The 23,386-nt window shown below is 46.6% G+C and overlaps 1 protein-coding gene and 1 non-coding gene across 2 annotated transcripts in view; both read left to right on the plus strand.

Annotated features, from left to right (window-relative positions):
* Positions 1 to 4,083: 4,083 nt before the first annotated feature.
* Positions 4,084 to 23,386, plus strand: part of LOC124616477 (follistatin-A) — a gene marked incomplete at its 3' end in the record, with an annotated part of 208,879 nt that continues 189,576 nt past the window's right edge. Inside the window, exons 1-3 of the mRNA XM_047144787.1 lie at positions 4,084 to 4,449; positions 4,492 to 4,561; positions 8,447 to 8,635. Coding sequence (XP_047000743.1) covers positions 4,084 to 4,449; positions 4,492 to 4,561; positions 8,447 to 8,635 — 625 coding nt within the window. The remainder of the gene's footprint in view (positions 4,450 to 4,491; positions 4,562 to 8,446; positions 8,636 to 23,386) is intronic.
* Trnat-cgu lies at positions 9,956 to 10,030 on the plus strand. The gene has a single exon. It is a non-coding gene; the product is annotated as a tRNA-Thr (tRNA).

Consider the following 23,386-nt stretch of genomic DNA (forward strand, 5'->3'; position numbering starts at 1 on the left):
GCCTCAGCGTGGGGGCACCTGCAGTGCTGGGGATGGCGTGTTCTACACGAACGCATCGTTGCGGATTGCTGCGAATCCTGGCTAACATCTGTCGTATTGATATGCGTTGCCGACTTTAGTGTGGCACCGCGGTCTCTGGACGATACCACACTATTCTTCTAGGTTTGTAGGATTTCGAGTTTAGCAACTCTGTTTTCGTTCTACGAGGGCATGCTGGAAAGTACTGCCTCGGAATATTTTATGAGAAAACTCTTACATCTTTTTAAATAAGACAAACTTTATGAACATTATAAATCTTTATTCTGCATTATTTAGGGACGAATATATTTCTGCCAACGAGAGACCAGTTTGTTGGTACCGTCATTGTAGAATGTTGACTTTGTTGACGGAGCCACAAGCTAACCTCTGTTTCCGCCGCTTCATCACTTTCAAAGCGAGGCCTTCGAAGGTTCTTCAAGTTTTGGAAACAGACCAAAATCGGATGGGACTGCATGCAGGATGAGCGATGACAGTGAACCCAAGGTGTCCTATTCTTGCAGATGTCCCAGCGTTCGTGTGTGGTGTCGAATTTTCATGCTGAAGGAGCCTTTGCTCCATGTGTGTTTCGAATTCGTGCTTTTAGTTTTCTGAAGGTTTATCGTGCACTGACATAGATACGTTATACACCGCCATGTCACATGCTAGAATTTGGAGAGGGTTGCCACTTGCGTCAGCGAAGAGCGGAAGTCGATCGAGTAATACGCATGACATGTAATACCTAAAAGATATTGAGAACAGAATAAAATATTCGGAGGCATTATTTTTCATCACGCCCTCGTACTTTATTCCCCGTAAGTTACCCGAGAAATTTGGGAACAGATATACCTAAAACTACCAGAAGAACAAAATGCTACTATTGTAACACAAAAAAAGGACAATGTCCTGGGGAACTTTAAAGAATTTCAATCAAAACATGTTGATATATTCGCGCTTTTTAACTCGTTAGTATTAGCACCCATGTTGTGCAGTATAAAGCATCGCGTCAAGAAAAGTAACATAATGTATGATGTCATGTCGTACAACATGACGGAGGCCACATTGTCTTCCAACTTGGCATTTGTCACGTCATGCAGTACGCCACAACTTGTCAATAAAGTTTAGGACGCATGCATCCTCACTTTGGAATACTTCCTATTATATATGCAGACCCACTCTCAGATACTTTCTATTGCAGATACATCCTATCTGTCAACATCATACGTGTAACAGGGGGTGGCTTTAAGAGAGCTCACTGCTCTGAAAATTACGCATAACTCGTAACGAATTGCGAATATATCAAAATGTTATCATTTAAATGTCTTTGAAACTGCCAGATAAGTCGGAAAGCTAGTTCCCTTCCTTTACATCCCTAACTCTGCCCAGGACATATTCGCCTTTTTTTTGCTGCGATAGGTGCAACTTTCGTTCTGGTTCTCAACTTTTACTCTACCATAATTTTGACATTAGACCGCCATAGTTTGGCAACCGATATAGATTTTTGTTGACTGAAATGACGACTGATCCGGTATAGAATTTTTTATTGTTTTTCGAACCATTTTGCTCATATCGTGGCAACGGATATAGCTATCATGAAAAAGACGACGACCATTAATTACACGTAGCCTATTTCTGTACCTTACTACAAAATTTGAACTGATTCACGCAATTTTGAAACATAGAAGTGGTGTGCGCAAAAGTCTCAGAAAATGTGTTTTTGGCACGTGAAATCTGAATGAAGTTCAATTTTTGAATGTGAGCTTTCAGTTTCATCGAAAGAATGCATTTTTTATTTATTTTATTCAGTTTAAACAGTTTCCGCGCATTCAGCTTACGTAAGAACTAATCTTGCGTGTTACATTTAGCTCGACTTGAAATCATCGCATCTTGACAAAGGATGGAGATTATTGGATAAATAACATTCGTTTTGACAATATCCATTAAGGTATCTTCGGCAAAATGGTTCAAATGGCTCTGAGCACTATGGGACTCAACTGCTGAGGTCATTAGTCCCCTAGAACTTAGAACTAGTTAAACCTAACTAACCTAAGGACATCACAAACATCCATGCCCGAGGCAGGATTCGAACCTGCGACCGCAGCGGTCTTGCGGTTCCAGACTGCAGCGCCTTTAACCGCACGGCCACTTCGGCCGGCTCTTCGGCAAAATTTGAACCTATTCGTTCAAGCTTAAACTATAGAAGTGGTGTGCTTCGAAAACCTACCAGTGAAATGTGTTTTTTTTTTCATGTAAAATCCAAACGAAGCAATATGTGTGTGTGTGTGTGTGTGTGTGTGTGTGTGTATGTGTGTGTGTGTGTGTGTGTGCGCGCGCGCGCACGCCTTAGAGCGAAGACCGATACGCCTGCGCACGAAATTTGAATCATCAATCTCGCTGCGGTCCGGAGTTATGCAGTCCGGAACCGCACGACCGCTACGGTCGCAGGTTCGAATCCTGCCTCGGGCATGGATGTGTGTGATGTCCTTAGGTTAGTTAGGTTTAAGTAGTTCTAAGTTCTAGGGAACTTATGACCACAGCAGTTGAGTCCCATAGTGCTCAGAGCCATTTGAACCGGAGTTATGTAAGGGAGACCGCTTTTGCAAGTGCCGTTAGCTGAGCTCTGATTTCAGCTCAATTAAAATCTTTTGCAAAAGGAATTAATCGATTCGTAGAATTTACCTCTGGTGCCAGCTCTGGTTCGTCGTTCACTCCTCGCTTAGTATATTGTGATTTAGGTACAGTAAGACTGATGTTCGAATGGCTATAGAAATGGCTGCTGGCCCGGGCTGAACCACAAACTTTTCATGCCATGTTCCTAACTGAAATAGTTACCGAGCACCAAGACCACCCACTCCCAAACCGCGATTCCATGCGTGGTCTTCTCAGACATATTGGTTACAGCGCTCCCGCCGGCCGTTGAGGCCGAGCGGTTCTAGGCGCTTCAGTTTGGAACCGTGCGACCGCTACGGCCGCAGGTTCGAATCCTGCCTCGGGCATGGATGTGTGTGATGCCCTTAGGTTAGTTAGGTTTAAGTAGTTCTAAGTTTTAGGGGACTGATGAGCCCAGATGGCTCAGAGCCATTTTGAACAGCGCTCCCGCGCTGTAAAGGTAAACGCTTGTTTTTTGTTTGTGTTCAAAAATGGTTCAAATGGCTCTGAGCACTGTGGGACTTAACTTCTGAGGTCATCACTCCCCTACAACTTAGAACTACTTAAACCTAACCTAAGGACATCAGACACATCCATGCCCGAGGCAGGATTCGAACCTGCGACCGTAGCGTCTGTTTGTGTGTTTATGACCCCCCTCTCCACTCCTCCCCTAGGATACGCACCTCCTTAAGCCACCCTAGTAAATTCAGACCACAAACCATTTTGATAAATCACGAAAAGACAGACCCAGGCTGAAAAAGAAAGCTGAAAAAAGTCTAGTTGCACCGCATACGGATAGTAAGTTTTCTTTCTTTCTTTCACTTGCGCCTTTTCCAGCAGTTAGGCAGGGTCGGCATGCTTAGTCGGATTTGGCAGTGTTAGTTTAAAGGGTGCCCGGATGCCCTTCCTGCCTCCACCCCGTGCCCCCCGGGACTGAATTAGTGTACCCCAACTGTCTGAGACTAGTGTAATCCATGGAATAGTGCGAAAGTGTTCAAATGTCTGCGAGCCGTGTAGCTGAGGCGTGATGTGGGGACCATCCCGGTATTCACCTAGGGGGATGTGGAAAACCGCCTGAAAACCACATCCAGGTGGAGCGGCACACCGGCCGTCGTCGTTAATCCGCCGGGCGAATTCGATCCAGGGCCGGCGCGCCTACCCGAGTCCAGGAAGCAGCGCATTAGCGCTCTCGGCTGACCTGGATACTAACTCTGGCATTAGAAATTGCCTATAGAACGAGAGGAGCAGCTGCTAGGACTGATACTTACAGATCCTGTGGACTTCGAACAACTACGCGCCAGAGACCATCATCGGAGAACAACAGAGCTGAGGGTGCCGCTGCGTCAGGGTGCACGCTCCGCGTTCTCTTCGTTTACGTGTGTACAGGCGAAGTTAATTGAGGGTCAGTCCTGTATTTAAATGTTGAGCGGTAAGTGGGTGAGCGGCCCCACGGCCATCCCGAGGACGGGCCGGTGTCGTAAGGCGTGCCGGCGCCTGCCCATTGACGGGGCAGCCTCTCTACAAGGCCGGGACCGCGCAGTCTGGGACCTGTCCCCGCGCCTGCGCAGACCGCGCGCGAAGCCGCGCCGGCGAAACACGAGTCCGCCACTCAAGGAAAGCCACTGTCTGACGGCACGCCGCGGCGCAGCGCAGCGCAGCGCAGCGCGTGGGAACGCCCGCCCGCCGCAGGACGTGTCGGTGACGTTCGGGGAAATCCGTTGCCGCGGGCGCCTCACTCTGCGGTGCAGCTACAATGAAATGATGCCAACCAACAGGCAGCCGACGGTATACGGCTCCCTGGAACAGCGTTTGTGGTAATCTCGGCAGATGCAGGCCACGTACGGCATACGTGAAGTATTACGTCAAGCCAGTGGCGCCCCCACAATAGCCTTAGGCGGTGAGTTGGACCTGGGGGTATGAAATATTTTTAATATTTCGCAACACAAATGAAATCTTGTCAGTAGCCATAAAATCATTTCAGAGAAAGAAAAACACCCGACTACACTATTTTTTTTTCTTTCTAAAAATGTTCAAAATTGTGTGAAATCTAATGGGGCTGCTAAGGTCATCAGTCCCTAAGCTTACACACTACTTAACCTTAATTATCCTAACACACACCCATGCCCGAGGGAGGACTCGAACCTCTGCCGAGATCAGCCGCACAGTCCATGACTGCAGCGCCTTAGCCAGCTTTTTTTTTTATCTCATTTTGTTCGGTTTTGTTCGTTTCATCTACTCGGTGCGGACGTCGCAAGACACCCGTTTCAGTTCGTCGTTGATCCATTAACTCAGTTTTTTTTATTTTTTTTACAAAGGACAGCTAACCCTCTGACCTAACACGCTGAGTTACCGTGCCGGCTGAGTGCAGGTCCGATTCGGCTAATCCCACGGGGCTTTTGCTTTCTCTGAGAGCTAGGGAAAGAAGGGGGGGGGCGGTGGGGTCTTGTCCCGGATATGGACGCCATTGCGTCAAACCATACTCCGGTCACAAAAACTAACGATGTCTGGGAGAGCGCTGTGCCGATCACATGCCCCTCCATAACTGCATTCGGCAACAGCTTCGGGCTGAGGGCGACACGGTTATCGGTTGATACCTGTGCGGACGGAGTTTTGTTTTGCATTGCTCATACACATTCTAAATAAAGTTTCGCCAAGAGCGTAGAAACTCCAGTAATACAGTGTTGTTGTTGAAACTTCCTGGCAGATTAAAGCCGTGTGCCGGACCGGCACTCCAACCTGGGTCCTATGAAATTTATAGATGAGGAGTGATGCTGCCACGAGTGAAGATGTGAGGGCGGGACGTGAGTCGTGATTGGGTAGTTCAGTTGGTAGGGCCAGTGAAAGGCAAATGTCCCACGTCGGAGCCCAGTCCGGTACGCAGTTTTAATGAGGCAGGGCGTTTCAGATCAGTTCGTGAACACTGAAAAGTGAACCTTCAGACTAGAGACTATTGTTGTCTCGTTCAATCCGAAGACGGGTTCGAACCAGTTCTCCATGCTAGTCTGTCCTGTGCAAGCCTTCTCATCTCTGTATAACTGCTGCAAGATGCAAGTGCACTTCTCCTGTTTACTATACTCAAACTTTGGTCGCCCTATTGTGCCACAATTTTTTTCTCTCCATTCAGTAGGCCATCAGTTATACGATCTACCCTGCTATTCTGTAGCATTCTTCTGCAGCACCGCATTTCAAAAGCTTCTGTTGTCGCTTTTATTACTACGAGTACTTCCTGTGTACAGTTTACATCCTTTCCACTTCGGTCTTCGTCAGTTATTTTGCTGCCCAGCAGATTCCATTACCTTCTTTTACCTTTCTTGATGACGATAACCTATTTTAAGGCATTATGCATCCCGTTCAACAAACCTTCCCCAAGTCCTTTGCCATCTCTAACGGAATTACATTGTCGTCGACAAGTCGCAAAGTTTTATTTCTTCTCCTTGTACTTTAATTCTCTTCCCTTGGTTTCCTTTACAGACTGAACAACATCGGTGATAGGTTATAACCCTGTCTCCGTTCACCTCTGCTTTCCTTTCATGTCTTGCGACTCTTGTGAATGCCGTATGCTTTCTGTACAAGTTACGTGTAACCTTTCGTTCCCTGTATTTTATCCCTGCGACCTCCAGAACTTGAATAGTATACTCATTTCAACATTTTAAAAAGTTTTCTATAAGTCTATAGATGCTATAAACGTAGGTCTGGCTTTCTACAGTCTATCTTCTAAGATAAGACGTAACGGCAGTATGGGCACACGTGTACCTACGTTTCTCCAGAACTCAAACGGTCTTCCCTGAGATCGACTTCTACCACTTTCTTCCACTAGTTTGTTAATAATTTGTGTCAGTATTTTGTAACCAAGACTTATTAAACTGTGCTAAAATATTAGCTGATAATATCAACTACACGAATAGCTAAAACTAACATATCTAACAAGTAATACTGAAAAGAAATTAAGATTAATTATTGCGGTTAGGAGCAAGTCCTGTCTTCGCTAGTCCGCTACCAATCTGATCCCAGAGGAAGAAAGCATATATCCTCGAACGTGCTCACGGACAGAGCACACGAGGTCTGCCAGGATAGCATACTGATGAAAATCGACACCCAGATGCAGGGCAACCCTCCCGCTCTGTGCTTGCTTTTTATGCTTCCTTCTTAGCGTTCTTTTAATAAATATCCAGTTTTCATACGTCGTACGTCTGTCGTCTTTAGTAGCTGCTACTATTTCTCTATCAATAAGTATAATTGGATTTCGATTTTGTTGTTTTTCCATGTCCTCACAGATTTTCCGGTGTGGTTTTGCACCACACACCTCGCGTCGTAGTTTTTATGTCTGCTTGGAGTGGCAAACGTAAGTTGGAAGTGGTAGCACGACGTGACCGGGGTGTGAAGCAATATCTGTTGGCCGAGAAAAGATTAGTCTCAAAGTAAGGCGCCAGCGATCAGGAAGATTACTTATCTTTATTCTCCACACTGAAGCAGGCTCTATTGCCCTCATAGCAAGTAGCTACGTAATTAATTTCACAATACAATTCACAAATCCACAGTGCAATCCAAATCGTAAGTAAGTTCCAAGCCCAAGGATGTCATACAAGAGCTATACAATATCGCCGGCCGGAGTGGCCGAGCGGTTTCTGCGCTACAGTCTGGAATTGCGCGACCGCTTTGGTCGCAGGTTCGAATCCTGCCTCGGGCATGGATGTGTGTGGTGTCCTTAGGTTAGTTAGGTTTAAGTAGTTCTAAGTTCTAGGGGATTGATGACCCCAGAAGTTAAGTCCCATAGTGCTCAGAGCCATACACAATATCACTTCGATGTCAACACAGCTAGCGAGCAAGAGCGAGTGGCGGTGTCTCAGGTCTATGCTCCCGTTATATCTTGTGGCCATAGAGGGAGGGAGCTGCAGGCAAGAACTATTGAATGGCGCGGCGTCTTCAGCCGGAGATAACGCCATGAACCTCCGGCAGCCGCGACGTGGAGCTAAGGCCGACCACCGCGCAGGTGCGGCCGGGCTGAGAGATGGCAGGGCGCGCGTGATTCGGTTAGGTCCGCGGACATAGCAGTCGTTCTCTCGAGATTCGTGATAGAGTGATCTCCACTTTGTGACGCGCTTACGCACTTGTCGGCGACGTTAGTCCTGACCTCCTTGGGAGATTTCTTAGAACAACTGCGCTTGTTGACCAGTCTACTGAAAATCAGCCTCTGCGTCCCAGTGTTAAATATTCTATTCTTATAAATATTCTGCACTGTTCCCCGAGACCTGTTAACGAGAAGAATCGAATTTTGGCCGACTCATATTCTTTAGGGAGTAAGGTCGGAAACTTGTTGCAACATAACAGTGGAAAACTGAAAACAGAAAACAGTTTCAGTAAAATGTACAGGAAAGAAAGTATTCGACGTAACTTCTGCAATTTTCGCTACCCTGTGGTATCACCGCTGCGGCCGACAAACGCTTTTCAGAAGATTATTCGCAGTCGGCAATTTTAGGCGAGAGCGAAAGTTATGAATTACGTATATGTAGTTCTGTTTCTCATCGCGTTTTAATTGGTCGCCTGTTATTTAACTGAGGCGTAAATTGGGAATAAGACCGTCACTCACGTGGAGGAATGTGGGAAACTGATACGTTTTCTGGACCGTCGCTTTGCTTGCTTCTGCGGTATGCTTAAGAGTTAGATTTTGGATGCCCTGCACAATCGAATGCACATTTAGGTGAGTAACAGCAGCAGCTAGCAGTAGCATAAAAGAGGTGGTAGATCGGTGGCTGACAGACGGGACGGCGCGGCGTTGTTTCAGGAGGGAACTGCTGGTCGCTGCGAGTGCGCAACGGCCGCTGCACCGACCTGCTGAGTCAGAAAGTGTCCAAGGAGGAGTGCTGCACGTCGTCGAGTGTGGCGACCGCCTGGAGCGAGGAGGACCTGGACGCCGGCACGCTCTTCTTCTGGAGGGTCCTCGGAGGGGGCGTGCCCTGCACCGCCTGCAAGGGTGAGCCACTCTCCACTCGCGCTCTCTCACCTTTTTGTTTCCACTTGTCACGATATTTTGGCGACCAGCCCAGTCGCCTTCTTCGAGTGTTGCATGCGATTATGTGTACTCTCTGCCTGGACTCCAACTTGACTGAGCTGTTACGCCGCTATTTATAGCCGAGTTCGACTGCCGTCATAAAGAAATTCCCAGCTAAAGACTCTAGCCCGTAATTCTCTAACGCAGCAAGATGGGGAGAGCCTCACCAAATACTTGCGAATAGTGTTCTGGAGGAATTGGTACTCAGATTGCCAAATTAAGCGTGCGTTGCTGTCAAGTTCAAAATGGATCTAAGATGTAGGTTTGGTTCCATTTGATTTGGGGGAAGAGACCAAACTGCGGGTCATCGGTCTCATCGGATTAGGAAAGGATGGGGAAGGAAGTCGGCCGTGCCCTTTCACAAAGGAACCATCCCGGCATTTGCTTGAAGCGATTTAGGGAAATCACGGAAAACCTAAATCAGAATGAGATTTTTCACTCTGCAGCGGAGTGTGCGCTAATATGAAACTTCCTGGCAGATTAAAACTGTGTGCCCGATCGAGACTCGAACTCGGGACCATTGCCTTTCGCGGGCAAGTGCTCCACCATCTGAGCTACCGAAGCACGACTCACGGCCGGTACTCACAGCTTTACTTCTGCCAGTATCTCGTCTTCTACCTTCCAAACTTTACAGAAGCTCTCCTGCGAACCTTGCAGAACTAGCACTCCTGAAAGAAAGGATACTGCGGAGACATGGCTTAGCCACAGCCTGGGGGATGTTTCCAGAATGAGATTTTTCACCCTGCAGTGGAGTGTGCGCTGATATGAAACTTCCTGGCAGATTAAAACTGTGTGCCCGACCGAGACTCGAACTCGGGACCTTTGCCTTTCGCGGGCAAGTGCTCTACCATCTGAGCTACCGAAGCATGACTCACGCCCGGTACTCACAGCTTTACTTCTGCCAGTATCTCGTCTCCTACCTTCCAAACTTTACAGAAGCTCTACTGCCAACCATGCAGAACTAGCACTTGCCCGCGAAAGGCAAAGGTCCCGAGTTCGAGTCTCGGTCGGGCACACAGTTTTAATCTTCCAGGAAGATTCATATCAGCGCACACTCCGCTGCAGAGTGAAAAATCTCATTCAGGAAACATCCCCCAGGCTGTGGCTAAGCCATGTCTCCGCAGTATCCTTTCTTTCAGGAGTGCTAGTTCTGCAAGGTTCGCAGGAGAGCTTCTGTAAAGTTTGGAAGGTAGGAGACGAGTTACTGGCAGAAGTAAAGCTGTGAGGACCGGGCGTGAGTCGTGCTTCGGTAGCTCAGTTGGTAGAGCACTTGCCCGCGTAAGGCAAAGGTCCCGAGTTCGAGTCTCGGTCGGGCACACAGTTTTAATCTGCCAGGAAGTTTCAAACCAAAATTAGGATGGTCAGAGGCGGGGTTGAACCGTCGTCCTCCCGAACGCGAGTCCAGTGTGCTAACCGCTGCGCGACCTCGCTCTGTTCCTAAGATGTAGATTAAGACTGAGAATGAAATACAAAAGTCAATAATTTCTTATCTGCTTTTTGTTGGTCTAATCTCCGGAAAGATCGGTAGACTCTTACGGAAACATGGCATCCAGTGTACAGGGTGGTTCAAAAATCAGTTAACATTTGAAAATTCACTGATTCGTGGAATAATGTTGGTAGAGAGGTAAAAACAGACACATGTGTCTGAAATGACATGAGGTTTTATTGAAACTAAAAACGACTGCAAAAACTGGCCAGCAGATGGCACTGGACAGAATGACGCATAAAATGAGATGTAGTGAGAGAGGAAGTCAAATCACCCTAGCCTTACTGGAAAAGACCAGCTGGAAGGTATGACATTTATGCAGGATGGCGATCCACCCATATAGCTACAATCGTAAAAGACCTCTCGCGAACGTCGTTTGGTGAGGATCGCGTGCTGAGACGCCACGCCCTGCAAGGTACCCAGACCTCAGTCAGTGCGATTATTGGTTGTGGGATTACCTGAAGTCGCAAGTCTACCGCGATTGTTCGACCTCATTAGAGACGCTAAAAGACAACTTCCGACGGCAATTTCTTGCCGTACCTGCTGATATGCCGTACAGTGCTGGCTATTGAAATAGAGCTGTTGGAAAAGCTAACAAACCAGTACAGAGTTTTCAATTTAAGAAAGTCTGCCCCCGGGAGCTGAGTGGTCAGCGCGACAGAATGTCAATCCTAAGGGCCCGGGTTCGATTCCCGGCTGGGTCGGAGATTTTCTCCAGTCATGGACTTGGTGTGGTGTTGTCCTGATCATCATCATATCATCCCCATCGACGCGCAAGTCGCCGAAGTAGCGTCAAATCGAAAGACTTGCACCCGGCGAACGGTCTACCAGATGGGAGGCCCTAGTCACACGACATTTACATTTACAATTTAAGAAAGGCTTGGGATCCGGCACCAAATCTATTAAAATCTCGCCAGCTATTTCGTTCGTAAGAGCTGAAAAACGCGAAGAGAGTTTGTATTTCACGGAAAACATTGTGGGCTCTGCAAAACAAACGAGCATCAAACAGCGTAGCGGGCCCCAGTAGCCGAACTCAGCTGTAACAGTACTTCAGTCTGGTTGGAGTCCAGGCAACGAGAACACACAACAACTCGGTTCCAGCACCTGGAGAAGAAGACTGGTTCGGTCGTCGAATCATCTGAACTATTACATTAACCACTCACGCCAAAACTACATCATGTCCTCAATTTTTTTATTTGTTTGCGAGAGTCAAGGTCGTATCTTTGCAACTGATAAGTCGTGGCCTGGGTGCTACCGCCTTGGTAAACTGTTAGAACAGAATGCCTTTCAGGCTGGCACTGTGACCATTCAGTGTGGTGTTCATCATAGAATCGTTGACGGTCAGACATTCTTACCGTAACTTAGATTAGTGGCAATACTAGTGTCAAATCGCGCCCATGAAAATCGTAAGTCCACACGAACGTTAATACGAGTTCTTTAATGTTATGAATCCAAGTGGGCATTTAACAGCGTTGCAATAGAAAGTTTCATGAGCAAATGAAAACATGTTTTTTACCAGAGCCCTCTCGTATTGTGTTAAACGAATTTGCACACTTGCTAAGATAACTGGGGTAAGCAACGAAACGATTTGAAATGAAACTGGAGGCGAAGCGCTTCTTGTATGAAAGCACTCAGTAGACAACTGGAATCAACCACTGGAAGTTTGTTGCTAGATTCTGGCTCCTGCTGTAGTGAACCCCGATACATTACTTGTTTCTGAAACAATACTTGATATAGATACAGTCACGGATTACACAAGTTTATTGATCAGGTAATTAATTTCGGTCAACGATGACCATATTCAGACCTAAAAATAATAAATGTACAAAGGTAGCTTGATGTACGAGAGCTATTCAGAAAGCAATGTCCGATCGGGAGCGAAATGGAAGCCACAGTGAAAATCCATCAAAGTTTTGCACACATGTGTTGAGCAGTGATTCCAGCCCGCCGATCGCATCACGTCGCTCTTTTCAGTTCTCAGCGCGCAGCAACAACGTAAATATGTTTAGGAAGTAGTGTCTTTTGCCAAATATGGGAGGGGGGGGGGCAGAGATTTCGCCTGCTGTCATGCAGCCCACATAACGTAACTGTCATGCGTTTCCCTCTTCATGACAATTGTCGGCTGCACTCTGCAGGGACAATGAAGATGCTTCTGCAGCGTTTACGATGGCAAGTGTTTGATCACCCACAGTACAGCCCGTAACTGACTCCCCCTCAGTTTCATTTCTGCTCGGAAGAACCGCTGGCTATGAAGACATATTGTCACAGACAACGAGCTGTAGACCAGCGTAGAGAATTCGCAGAAAGCACAGCTGGCAGCCTTTTATGACGAAGGTACTGGAAAGCAGGTACAGCGCTACCACAGGTGCCTAAATCGGAGCGGAGACTTTGTACAGAAGTAGCTGGAAGGTGTAGCTAACTGTTGCAAATAAAACAATTTTGATTTTCACAGTGGTTTCCATTTCGCGACCGATCGTACCTTACTCTCCGAATAACCCCAGTACAATGTTTCCCAGTTACATAAAATACAGAATCAGAATTCATTATAAGCAAATAAGACAACACTTTCGTACCAGAGTAAATACAGTATACTACATAATATCGTTGTGTATAGATGGTACAATCACATTAAATAGCCATGGAAGCTTCGTCACAAAACCACATTTTTTTGGGAAATTTGCTTCTATTTTTGATGAATACTACATCCTGTAGGAACGTGATATCTTTTTATACAGCTTTAGTGGTCTGTCAATATAACCTGTATGTTGGGCGAAACTGTTTTGTCTTGAGTGGTTCTTCCAGACGTTAATGATTCTGGAGAAATGTCGTCTTCTCCATGTTGTGGTTGGCAGGAAAGCCAACACCGTGTTACTAGAGGAAGCCGAAAGGCACGCGTTTTAGCTCACGCAGGCTGGCGTGAGGTCTGGAACAGGACAAGGAAATTAGAATTTAGAAAAATCGGACGTAGCTGGTGGAATACTTAACTTTAATCCATTAATGGTGAACGTCGCTCTTGACGGTACATTATTCACAGTATCAATAGTAACTGGTAATGGCGCCTTTCTAGGTCGTAGCAAATGACGTAGCCGAAGGCTATGCTAACTGTCGTCTCGGCAAATGAGAGCGTACTTTGTCAGTGAACCATCGCTAGCAAAGTCGGTTGTACAACTGGAGCGAGTGCTAGGAAGTCTCTCTAGACCTGCCGTGTGGCGGCGCTCGGTCTGCAATCACTGATAGTGGCGACACGCGGGTCCGACGTATACTAACGGACCGCGGCCGATTTAAAGCCAGTGTGGTGTCTGGCGGTGACACCACACTCCAGGTGCCTTGTTTCGATCTGGATCTTCCAGTGCTTCCTCAGATTCTTCCGACAGTATCGCTTGACCTACCTTATCTACATACACTTCCTCCTTTCTTTCTACAAAGTTGCCATCGAGTGACACAATGTTGTATTCGATTCATTTGGCGACATCGGGATGGTAGGCGAAGGAAACCGCGTAACTCCATTTTGTTAAATTGTACGGGAGAAGCGAAAACGGTTTCATAAAAAATAATGTTAAGTGATACTTATAAAGTTGCTACATGTGTAAGCATGTAGGATATTCAGGAATTCCCGTTACAGATTTCTAGGAGCTGAAGAGGGGTTCAAATGGTTCAAATGGCTCTAAGCACTATGGGACTTAACATCTGAGGTCATCAGTCCCGTAGACTTAGAACTACTTAAACCTAACTTACCTAAGGACATGACACACATCCATGCCCGAGGCAGGATTCGAACCTGCGACCGTAGCAGCAGCGCGGTTCCGGACTGAAGCGCATAGAACCGCTCTGCCACAGCGGCCGGCTTGTAGAGGGGAGTGAGTAGAGAAGATACTGAATAGAAACCCACGTGCAGAAACGTACTGTTTCCGTGGTACAACCGTTTGAAAGTATCTTAGTAACGCGACAGTTTTTACAGGTAATGCTCGTGTACTCGTTCACAGGTTCTTTTTAACGTGATGCAGTACGGCCTTTTCCAGTTCGGATGTGCGGCGTCTCCTTGGAGCACCACGGTTACGCTTGCTGACGGTAGAGTTACACTTTCTCGAAGCCGTTGCGTAACTGTGGTGAAAAGGGGATGCGATGAAGTCGGACGTTGTGGAGAGCTCGATAAAGGGGACGAGCAGCTCTTCCGATACCGTGAGCTTCGCCATTCAGGAGGATTTTGTCGGCGTATTCTGCAAACGTGTAGTCAACCATGTTGCTCTAGCACTCACAGATGCTTGAATGAGTCTCGAACCAGGCCAGAGAGGTAGGATATACGTCAAATGACATCAGCCGAGCAGAAAAACCACCCCTCTCCCACTCACCATAACCACCCTGTTGCATACATATCTAGCAAATTTGTTTACGAACGGGTGTAGCGCGGAAATCATACGTTTCCGTACAAAGATTCCTGTTCAAACTTTTGTGTATCACTGCCCTCTACAAGTCCTAGAAGTCTGAAATGGTAGTTTCCGAACACCCTGTATAGTGGAATTACGATTAGAGAAACTACGCACTTCCAAATGTCTCTTTGATAATGGAGTTACTGGTTACTGCAATTACGAGGTTTTTCAGAGACAGATGGAGTTACGAGGTTTTCACTACCTACCACCGAGTCTGCTGTGGAGCGTTTGCGTTTGCCAGCGCAGCGACTGCAGCGCGGCGGCTGGCGTGGGACAGGTGCTACGTGCCAATCGCACACGTTTCCGCGTCAGGCGGCGTTCTCGGAAAGGCCTGGCACTGCGCGCTCGCTGCGCGTGACAGTCGCGAGCGGGCCGCGTCACCAGCAGGTGGCCCGCGGCGGCGGCGGCCCAGTTACTGCCGCGTCTGCGGCTCCCACGTGCTCGCCGCCTCTCACAAAGAGATCGGCCGCAGGTGCGCCCGCGGGGTGTCGGATTCTGTGGCCGGGGCGTGGGAACGCCTCAGCGTAAACAGCCGCCGCGCCGCCTCTTTCGAAATCCGCCAAACACCTGCGTCTCGGCTCGCTCTAGGTCACCTTGAGCGCGCTGACGCTCTGCTATTGCCGTCTTTCCATTGAAACGCGGGAGGTGACCCGCGGACTGCGCTCTGTCCAGGCAACGTTCGGCGTGAATACAGTCGCCCACTCATTCTCCTGGCGCAGTTGTACGAGGAACGTTCAATAACTAGTGCAACACATTCTTTTCTGAAAGCAGATTCGTTTTATTCAGGATTCCTATACACCATATTATTCCCCTCTCTTTTGGCTACAAAGCCCTATATTTCATCATGTCTCCGTCCAATGTGACGGCCTTACGCCACCTCACTGGTGGTGCCGCACGGTGCCGCTCTACTGGTCGATGTCGGAGCCAGCGTCTTGCTGCATCAATAATCTCCACATTATCCACGTACTGCTTCCCGCGGAGTGGTTCAAACAGATGGAAATCGGAAGGTGCGATATCCAGGCTGTAGGGTAGATCAGGAAGAACAACCAATGAAGTTTTGTGAGATCCTCTAGGGTGCGCAGACTTGTGTGAGGCCCAGCGTTGTCATGGAGAAGGCATTTTTGTGGCGACGTATACGCTGAAGTTCTTTTATTTCCTGCGGGTATCTTCAGAGCTCATGGTTCCCCCGTGAGGATAGACATCAAACAGAACAACCCCTTCAGAGTCCCAGTGGATTTCTTCGGAGGAGAGGCGGTGTGACACCACTCCGTGGATCGCCGTTTTGTTTCCGGCTCGAAATGACGAACCCACATTTAAAAAAAAAAATTGTCACGATGAGCTTCGTAAAGCGCAATAAATTTCGCGCAGATGGCCCTTCGTTGCTCTTTACAGTCTTCTGTTAGCCAGAGCGCAACCCAGCCGGCACACACATTTGAGTACCCCAACTGGTGGACGAGTGTGTCAGCACTACTCACAGAGACGTCTAATTCTACAGAGAGGTGTTTCATTGTGGCCTGTCGATCACCCCGAATGAGAGTATTCGTCCGCTCCAACACTGCAGGAGTCAGCTGAGTCCGGCCGGCCGGCACGGGGTAATTTGAATAGGTTTGTGGGACCATGTTGCGACGACTACAAACACCTCGCCCAACAACTTCAAATGTTCAAATGTGTGTGAAATCTTATGAGACTTAACTGCTAAGGTCATCAGTCCCTAAGCTTACACACTACGCAACCTAAATTATCCTAAGGTCAAACACACGCACGCATGCCCGAGGGAGGACTCGAACCTCCGCCGGGACCAGGCGCACAGCCCAACAACACACCATCCTCTTCTTCTCTGCCGTGTCTCCGCAGACACTCTGCAAGCACTTACGCGATGCTCTCGTTTTCTGCCAAAAGAAACTCAACGGCGACTCCCTGCCTGGAACCCACCTCCTTTGTAGATTCTATTTTTAAGGCTGCGTATAGCACTGGCACCTATTAGAACTTTGTGAAACTATAGGAGTTGAAGCGATATTATTCCACGATGTCCCACAACAAACTCCGCATTTTTTGCACAGAAACTGGCCAAGAGAAAAAAAAGTGTTGCATTACTTATTGAACGCCCCTCCAATAATTATCTGCCTTTCTTCCTATTCTAGATTTCGCTTAGACAGTTTCGCACTAGACCACTTATATAATCAAGTGCCAAGTGACTCGTTTACTAAACCAGTGTGGGTAACATTGTTTCATCAAGCACAGAATAAATGACTTCCTTGTTGCGTCTATGTCCTCGTCCTCTTCACTACTGGGGGGGAGGGGGGAGTGTGCACTGCGAGATGGGGGCTTTCGTTCGGCTTGGAAGTAGTAAGTACGTCTTTCAGTAATCCAACCAAATGCGTTGTGGTCAAGGCCCGATAGGCTGACTTAAGTATTTGTGACTTTCACTGGATGGAGTTTTACAGCACGCACTGCAAAGAAATTTCTTGCAGGAAGCAGCATTTTCCAGAGAATCTCTACTGTATCTATATCCGCAGCTGCACTGGCATGACAGGAGTCATGGGATAGCGATATGCACATATACAGATGGAAAAAGTATCTCGTACACAAAGTATAAAAGGGCAGTGCCTTGACGGAGCTGTCTTTTGTACTCAGGTGATTCCTATGAGGCTTTCCACGTGATTATGGCCGCGCGACGGGAATGAACAGAATGGTAGATGGAACTAGAAGCATGGGACATTCTATTTCGGAAATCGCTAGCAAATTCAATATTCCGCGATCCACGGTGTCAAGAGCGTGCAAGAATTCCAAATTTCAGTCATTACTTCGCACCACGGTCAACGCAGTGGCCGAAGGCCTTCACTTGACTGAGAGCAGCGGTATCATTGCATGAAACAACAACAAAAACCAATGTGGGACGTATAACGAGCGCATTCCTTAGGACAGTGCGGCGAAATTTGGCGTTATTGGGCTCTGGCAGCAGACGACCGACGCGAGTGCCTTTGCTAAGAGTACGATATCGCCTATAGGGCGTCTTCTGGGCTCACGACGATATCGTTCGGAACTTAGACGACTGGCAAATCGTGGTCTTGTCAGATGAGTCCAGATTTCAGTTCTTAAGAGCTGAGGTAGCATTCGAGTGTGACGCAGACTCCTCAAAGCCATGGACCCAAGTTGTTAACAAGGCACTGTGCAAGCTGGCGGTGGCTCCACAGTGGTGTGGACTGTGTTTGCATGGGATGGACTGGGTCCTCTGGTCCAACCGAACCTATCATTTACCTTTTGCAGCCATTCTCGGACTTCATGTTCTCAAGCAACAATGGAATTTGCATGGATGATAGTGCGTCGTGCTACCCGGCCACAATTGTTCCACATTGGTTTGGAGAACATTCCGAACAGTTGGAGCGAATGATTTGTCTATCCAGATCACCCGATATGAATCCCACTGAACATTTGTGGGACGTAGTCGAGAGGTCAGTTCGTGCACAAAATTCTGCACCGGCAATAACATTTTGGCAATTATGGACGGCTAGAGAGAGAGAGCAGGGCTCTATATTTCTGCAGGGGCTTCCAACGAATTGCTGAGTCCATGCCACGTCGAGTTGCTGCAGTACGCCGGACAATAGGAGGTCTGACATGATATTAGCAGATATCCCACGACTTCTGTCACCTCAAAGTACATACGTATTCGCAAGCCACCGCTCTCTGCATGGCAGAGAGTAGCAGATAGCACTGCTGGTCATTTCCTTTCCTGTTCCACTTGCACATAGAGCTAGGGAGAAACGACTCTCTAAAAGCCTCCGTATGAGCTGCACGCGCAATAAATGTTGGGGCAGTAGAATCCTTCTGCAGCCAGCCTCAAATACAAGTTCTCTAAATTCTGGCAATAGTGCGTGGCGAAAAGAGCGTCGTCTTCCCTCCACGGATTCCCATTTGGGTTCACAAAACATCTCCGCAATACTTTCGTACTGATCGAACTTACCAGTAACAAATCTAGCAGCATGTCTCTGAACTGCTTCAATATATTCCTTTAATCCGAACAGGTGGGTATCCCAAACTCTCTAACAGCACTCAAGAACGGGTCGCACTAGCGTTCTATGTGCCGTCTCCTTTATAGGTGAGCTACAGCTCCCCAAAATTCTCTCAATAAAAGGAAGTCGAGTATTTGCCTTCCCTATCACCAATCTGAAGTGCTCATTCCATTTCATATCGCTTTGCAACGCTACACCTAGATATTTAATCGATGTGACTGCGTCAATCAGCATCGTACTAATGCCGCATTCGAACTTTACAGGATTCTTTTTCCTACTCATCCGCGTTAACATTTTTTCTACATTTAGCGGAAGCTGTCATTCATCACACAACTATAAATTCTGTCTAAATCATTTTGTATACTACTACACCCATTCAATAACGCCACCTTCCCGTACGCTACAGCGCCATCAGCAAACAACCGGAAATTGATATTCACTCTGTCTGTCGTATCATGTACGTATGTAGAGATTAAGAGGGGTCCTATCACACTTCGCTGGGGCACTACTGTCATGAAGACTGCCTGTAGATGACAAAGTAGTGGGTTCTGGTACTTAACAATTCTTGGAGTAACTCACATATCTTGGAGCCTAAATTGTATGCTCAGACCGCATCAACTGTTTCCTGGAAATCTAGGAATACGGAATCTGCCTGTTAGCCTCCATCCACGGTTTGAAGAATATCATGTCAGAGAAGGACAAGTTGTGTTTCTCACGAACGCTGCTTTCTCAGCCCGTTCTGGCCTGTGGACAGAGGCTGTTCTGTCTCGAGAAAATTTTTTACATTTGAACTTTGATTGTGTTCCAGAACGCTGCAGCAAACCGATGTTAACGATATTGGTCTGTAATAATGCGGGTCGGCTCTTTTGCCTTCCTTACATACGTACAGAAGTTACCTGCGCTAGGAGAAATGAAAGGTACAAAATGGTTCAAATGGCTCTAAGCACTATGGGACTTAACATCTGAGGGCATCAGTCCCCTAGACCTAGAAGTACTTAAACGTTACTAACCTAAGGAGATCACAACATCCATGCCCGAGGCAGGATTCGAACCTGCGACCGTAGCAGCAGCTCGGTTCCGGACTGAAGCGCCTAGAACCGCTCGCCCACAAATGAAAGCTAGTTAAGGGGCTAAAGCCGCAGAGCAATCACTGTAAAATTGAACGGATTCCATCTGGATCTGACGACATATTCGTTTTCGGCTCTTTCAGTTGCTTCTTTACTCCGCAGGTGGCTACTTCTATGTCCGCCAAGCGGGGGTCTGTGCTACAGGCAAACGACGAAATGTTTGTACGATTCTCCTGCATATATGGTTTCTTAAACGTAAAATTTAAACCATCAGCTCCTTTTGCAGTCTTCTGTTGACACCTCAGATTGGTCAAAAAGTGTACGGATAGAAGCTTCGACCCGCTTGGTGACTTCTCGCACGACCCGAATTTTTTAGGGTTCTTTCGCGTAGGTATGACTGTGGAAGTTGGTGTATGCTTCGTGCATCTTCTTAGGGACGCGTGAATTTCTACTAAATTTTGCTAGTCGACATTTGCGCACTCTTTCTTGAACCGAGAGTCCAACAATCTATGTTTCCTCGGCGTTTTCTGAATCTGATTACTAAACCACGGAGAGTCTTTCTCATCTTTAACCCATTTATTGGCACATACGTCTCCAAAGCGCATTTTAAAGTCAGTTTAAACTTTGCCCTCGAGACATGTTCAAAAAGTGTGTGCACTAGATTTTTATACTTTTTTTTATAAAAAGTGTATTAGAAAAAAAATTACAGGATATTGTCGACACACTTGTAGACTGTTTACCACGTAACCGCCATCCCGTTCAATACATTCGCAAGCAGTTTCGGCAATTTATTTTGGCATCTTCAGGCCCCATACAGCAGCTGCTGTCACGCTTTCATGTGAAACAGCTGCGCAACGATTGGGATTCACGATATCTAGTTTTATGGCGCTATACAATAAGCTCGTTGATTCGAAAAGAGCGTATGGGGCCTGAAGATGGCAAAATGAATTGACGAAACTGGCTGCGTTCGAATAAAATATCTTAAAGTGTAGGGCTGTCGGTAAAGTTTATTGAATTGAAAAGTATTGCAGGTAGTCCACACGCACCAGCGACCTCCCGGCAGTTGTCAGCCGCAGTGAAGAACTTCTTTATCAACCTTGTGGCTAGTACGGGAGCATGTTGCCGTCCGTGGTAATCAGATATCCTATTAAAAACCACGTCCCGACTTCTTTAATTTCCTGGGCATAATCACAAATCGCGGTGATTTGAGTGCCATTATTATCTTTGAAAAAAAATTGTCGTTTCTGTTCGTCTAATTGCGTATTTCTTTCAGTCACTTTCTGCACCATACTGTAGCAGTTATTTCTGTGTACGGTCCAAGTTCCATCGAGCTATGTCACTTGGCAGTGTCACATCATGCGAAAGTTTCTTTCGTCTTTGGGTTTTGCAGACCGCTGTATTTTCCGCAATATTTCGTTAAAAACTGTCGCTTTCTCAATGTTCGTCGATCTATAGTTTAAACGAAATTTACCTGTCTCCAGTCACAGCAAACCGGAGATCAGTGGCGAAGCGTCCATTAAGGCTCTAAGGCCGAGCCTACCCAAGAAATTTCAAAATTATTCGTCCACACTGAATTTAATCCGATCTGATCACGTACCCTAGTAAATGTTTTCAAGTATTTTACTTTTGAACTTCGTATGTGCACCCGACAGTATGCATCATTCCTCTGGCTCTGTTACCAATACCAGCTCGGAATTCTGTGCTTGTTCCGAGCATGCGCAGTGAAACTTCTTAATAAAGATTTTTACTTCAACTGGTGAGTGAAATTGGATGCAAATGAACCTGCTTAAACTGCTGTGTGAAACTGAACGCACTGTCTCATTGCTTGTCTTTATCATGCCAACACTGACCCACAATATTCTAGCGTAATGCAATCTGACTGCTCAAAAAATTGATAACCTGACTTACAAAAGAATGGCCCTGAATTAGAAGAAATCCTAACAATAATCCATACATATCATAAGTCACTTACCTCGCAGAAAATCTTCATTACACGGACTACTGCAATGCAGCAAACACTAATAAAGCCAGCTAAATAAAAGATTTTAACTACTGTAGGCTCTAACTACTAATAGGCATGTGGCTAGCAAAGGAAAGATTTTGTTGCAGAGCAAACAATGTATTTAGCGGAATTTACCTTAATCATGTGACAACCAATTCAAAAAAATTATATAATCATCAGTAATAAATGTCCATGACGGATACACATTTAAACCGTCTGCTCGCGCTAATGCTGCAAACCTCCAACACTGCTAATTACTAACCTCTAACATCCATCACGGCTGACTTCTCACTCCCAACTTCTATCACTGCTGGCTGTTCACCTCCAACTGCGTCCGACCAGCCACAGAGAGTCTCTTACAGAGTGCACACAGCGCTGCCAGAGTTATTAATGCAGAGCACTGCATAGCGCTGCCAACATACAAACACATAAACAGCCTACTTACAGCAGTAAGCCAGGTTTTTTTTTTTTTTTTTTTTTTTTTTTCCCACGTGGCGGACGGCGGTTTCTACAGCGTGGATAGGGTTTTTTAAAAGCTGGCGTTTGATTTGTTTCTACTTCTCGCCAGCAGATGGATAAACGCCTAAGTGTAATGACAAGTCTTTCAGCAGTTTCCTAACAGATAGCTCTATTTCGCATCGTCTAGCACGCCAGTAGCAAGACGGGCAGAATGAGAAACCATTAACTCTTCGTTTAAGTGTTTACTCAAAACACAAATAACAAGAAGACGTTCATAATTCACAGAAAATAAATGGGAATGCGTCATTGGATGTTGTTGCAAGGTGACAGGAAAAAGCTACGTTGGCAGTTCTGTAGCGTGTCTGTAGGTTTTCAAATCAACAGTACTAGACGTGCTTTTGGTGAAACCCTGAACATGAATTTGCGACCAAAATTGTAGTACTTAGTGGTAGTGATTAACTGATCAGTGAAGTATATTTCGGTATGCCCTGTCACGTGTGAGGTGTCATCGCCAATCTGTCTTGATAGTGTGTTGTTGAAAGGAAAACTGTGAGTTGTCTAATATTTAAATCATTATGTTGTAAAGCATGGTATTGCTGACTGTCCGAAACTCCCAAGGCAGCGTTTCTTTCACCGCATGACCCACTGAATATTTTAATTGAAAACCCTGCATTCTACTCTCGTCTTTCTTCGGAAGATAAACTCCCTTTGAAAGAACGAAAGCCGAAGTCAAGTCTGTCTATTAAATCTTATGGATAATTTTTACGACGTTTCCAAACACAATGGTACAATTCAAATACGTAGCTAAGTGGCAGCGTTGTAAGGAACAAATATTTTTGCTTTTACTGTGTAGTATTTGGCATGGGTGATGACAGTTTTGAATAGGGTAAGTGGGGAGTAGGCGAAGAGAATCTTCAAAATTTCCTTTCCAAAGCTAAAAAGCATGAATGTTCCACTTCACATACCACAGCAACTGTTAAATACAGGCCGGCCGCGGTGGTCTAGCGGTTCTGGCGCTGCAGCCCGGAACCGCAGGACTGCTACGGTCGCAGGTTCGAATCCTGCCTCGGGCATGGGTGTGTGTGATGTCCTTAGGTTAGTTAGGATTAAGTAGTTCTAAGTTCTAGGGGACTTATGACCTAAGATGTTGAGTCCCATAGTGCTCAGAGCCATTTTTTTTGTTAAATACAATCAGCTAGGCACATAAGAATTGACCATGCCT

The sequence above is a fragment of the Schistocerca americana genome, chromosome 5, assembly GCF_021461395.2.
Source record: "Schistocerca americana isolate TAMUIC-IGC-003095 chromosome 5, iqSchAmer2.1, whole genome shotgun sequence".
NCBI classification, from domain to species: domain Eukaryota; kingdom Metazoa; phylum Arthropoda; class Insecta; order Orthoptera; family Acrididae; genus Schistocerca; species Schistocerca americana.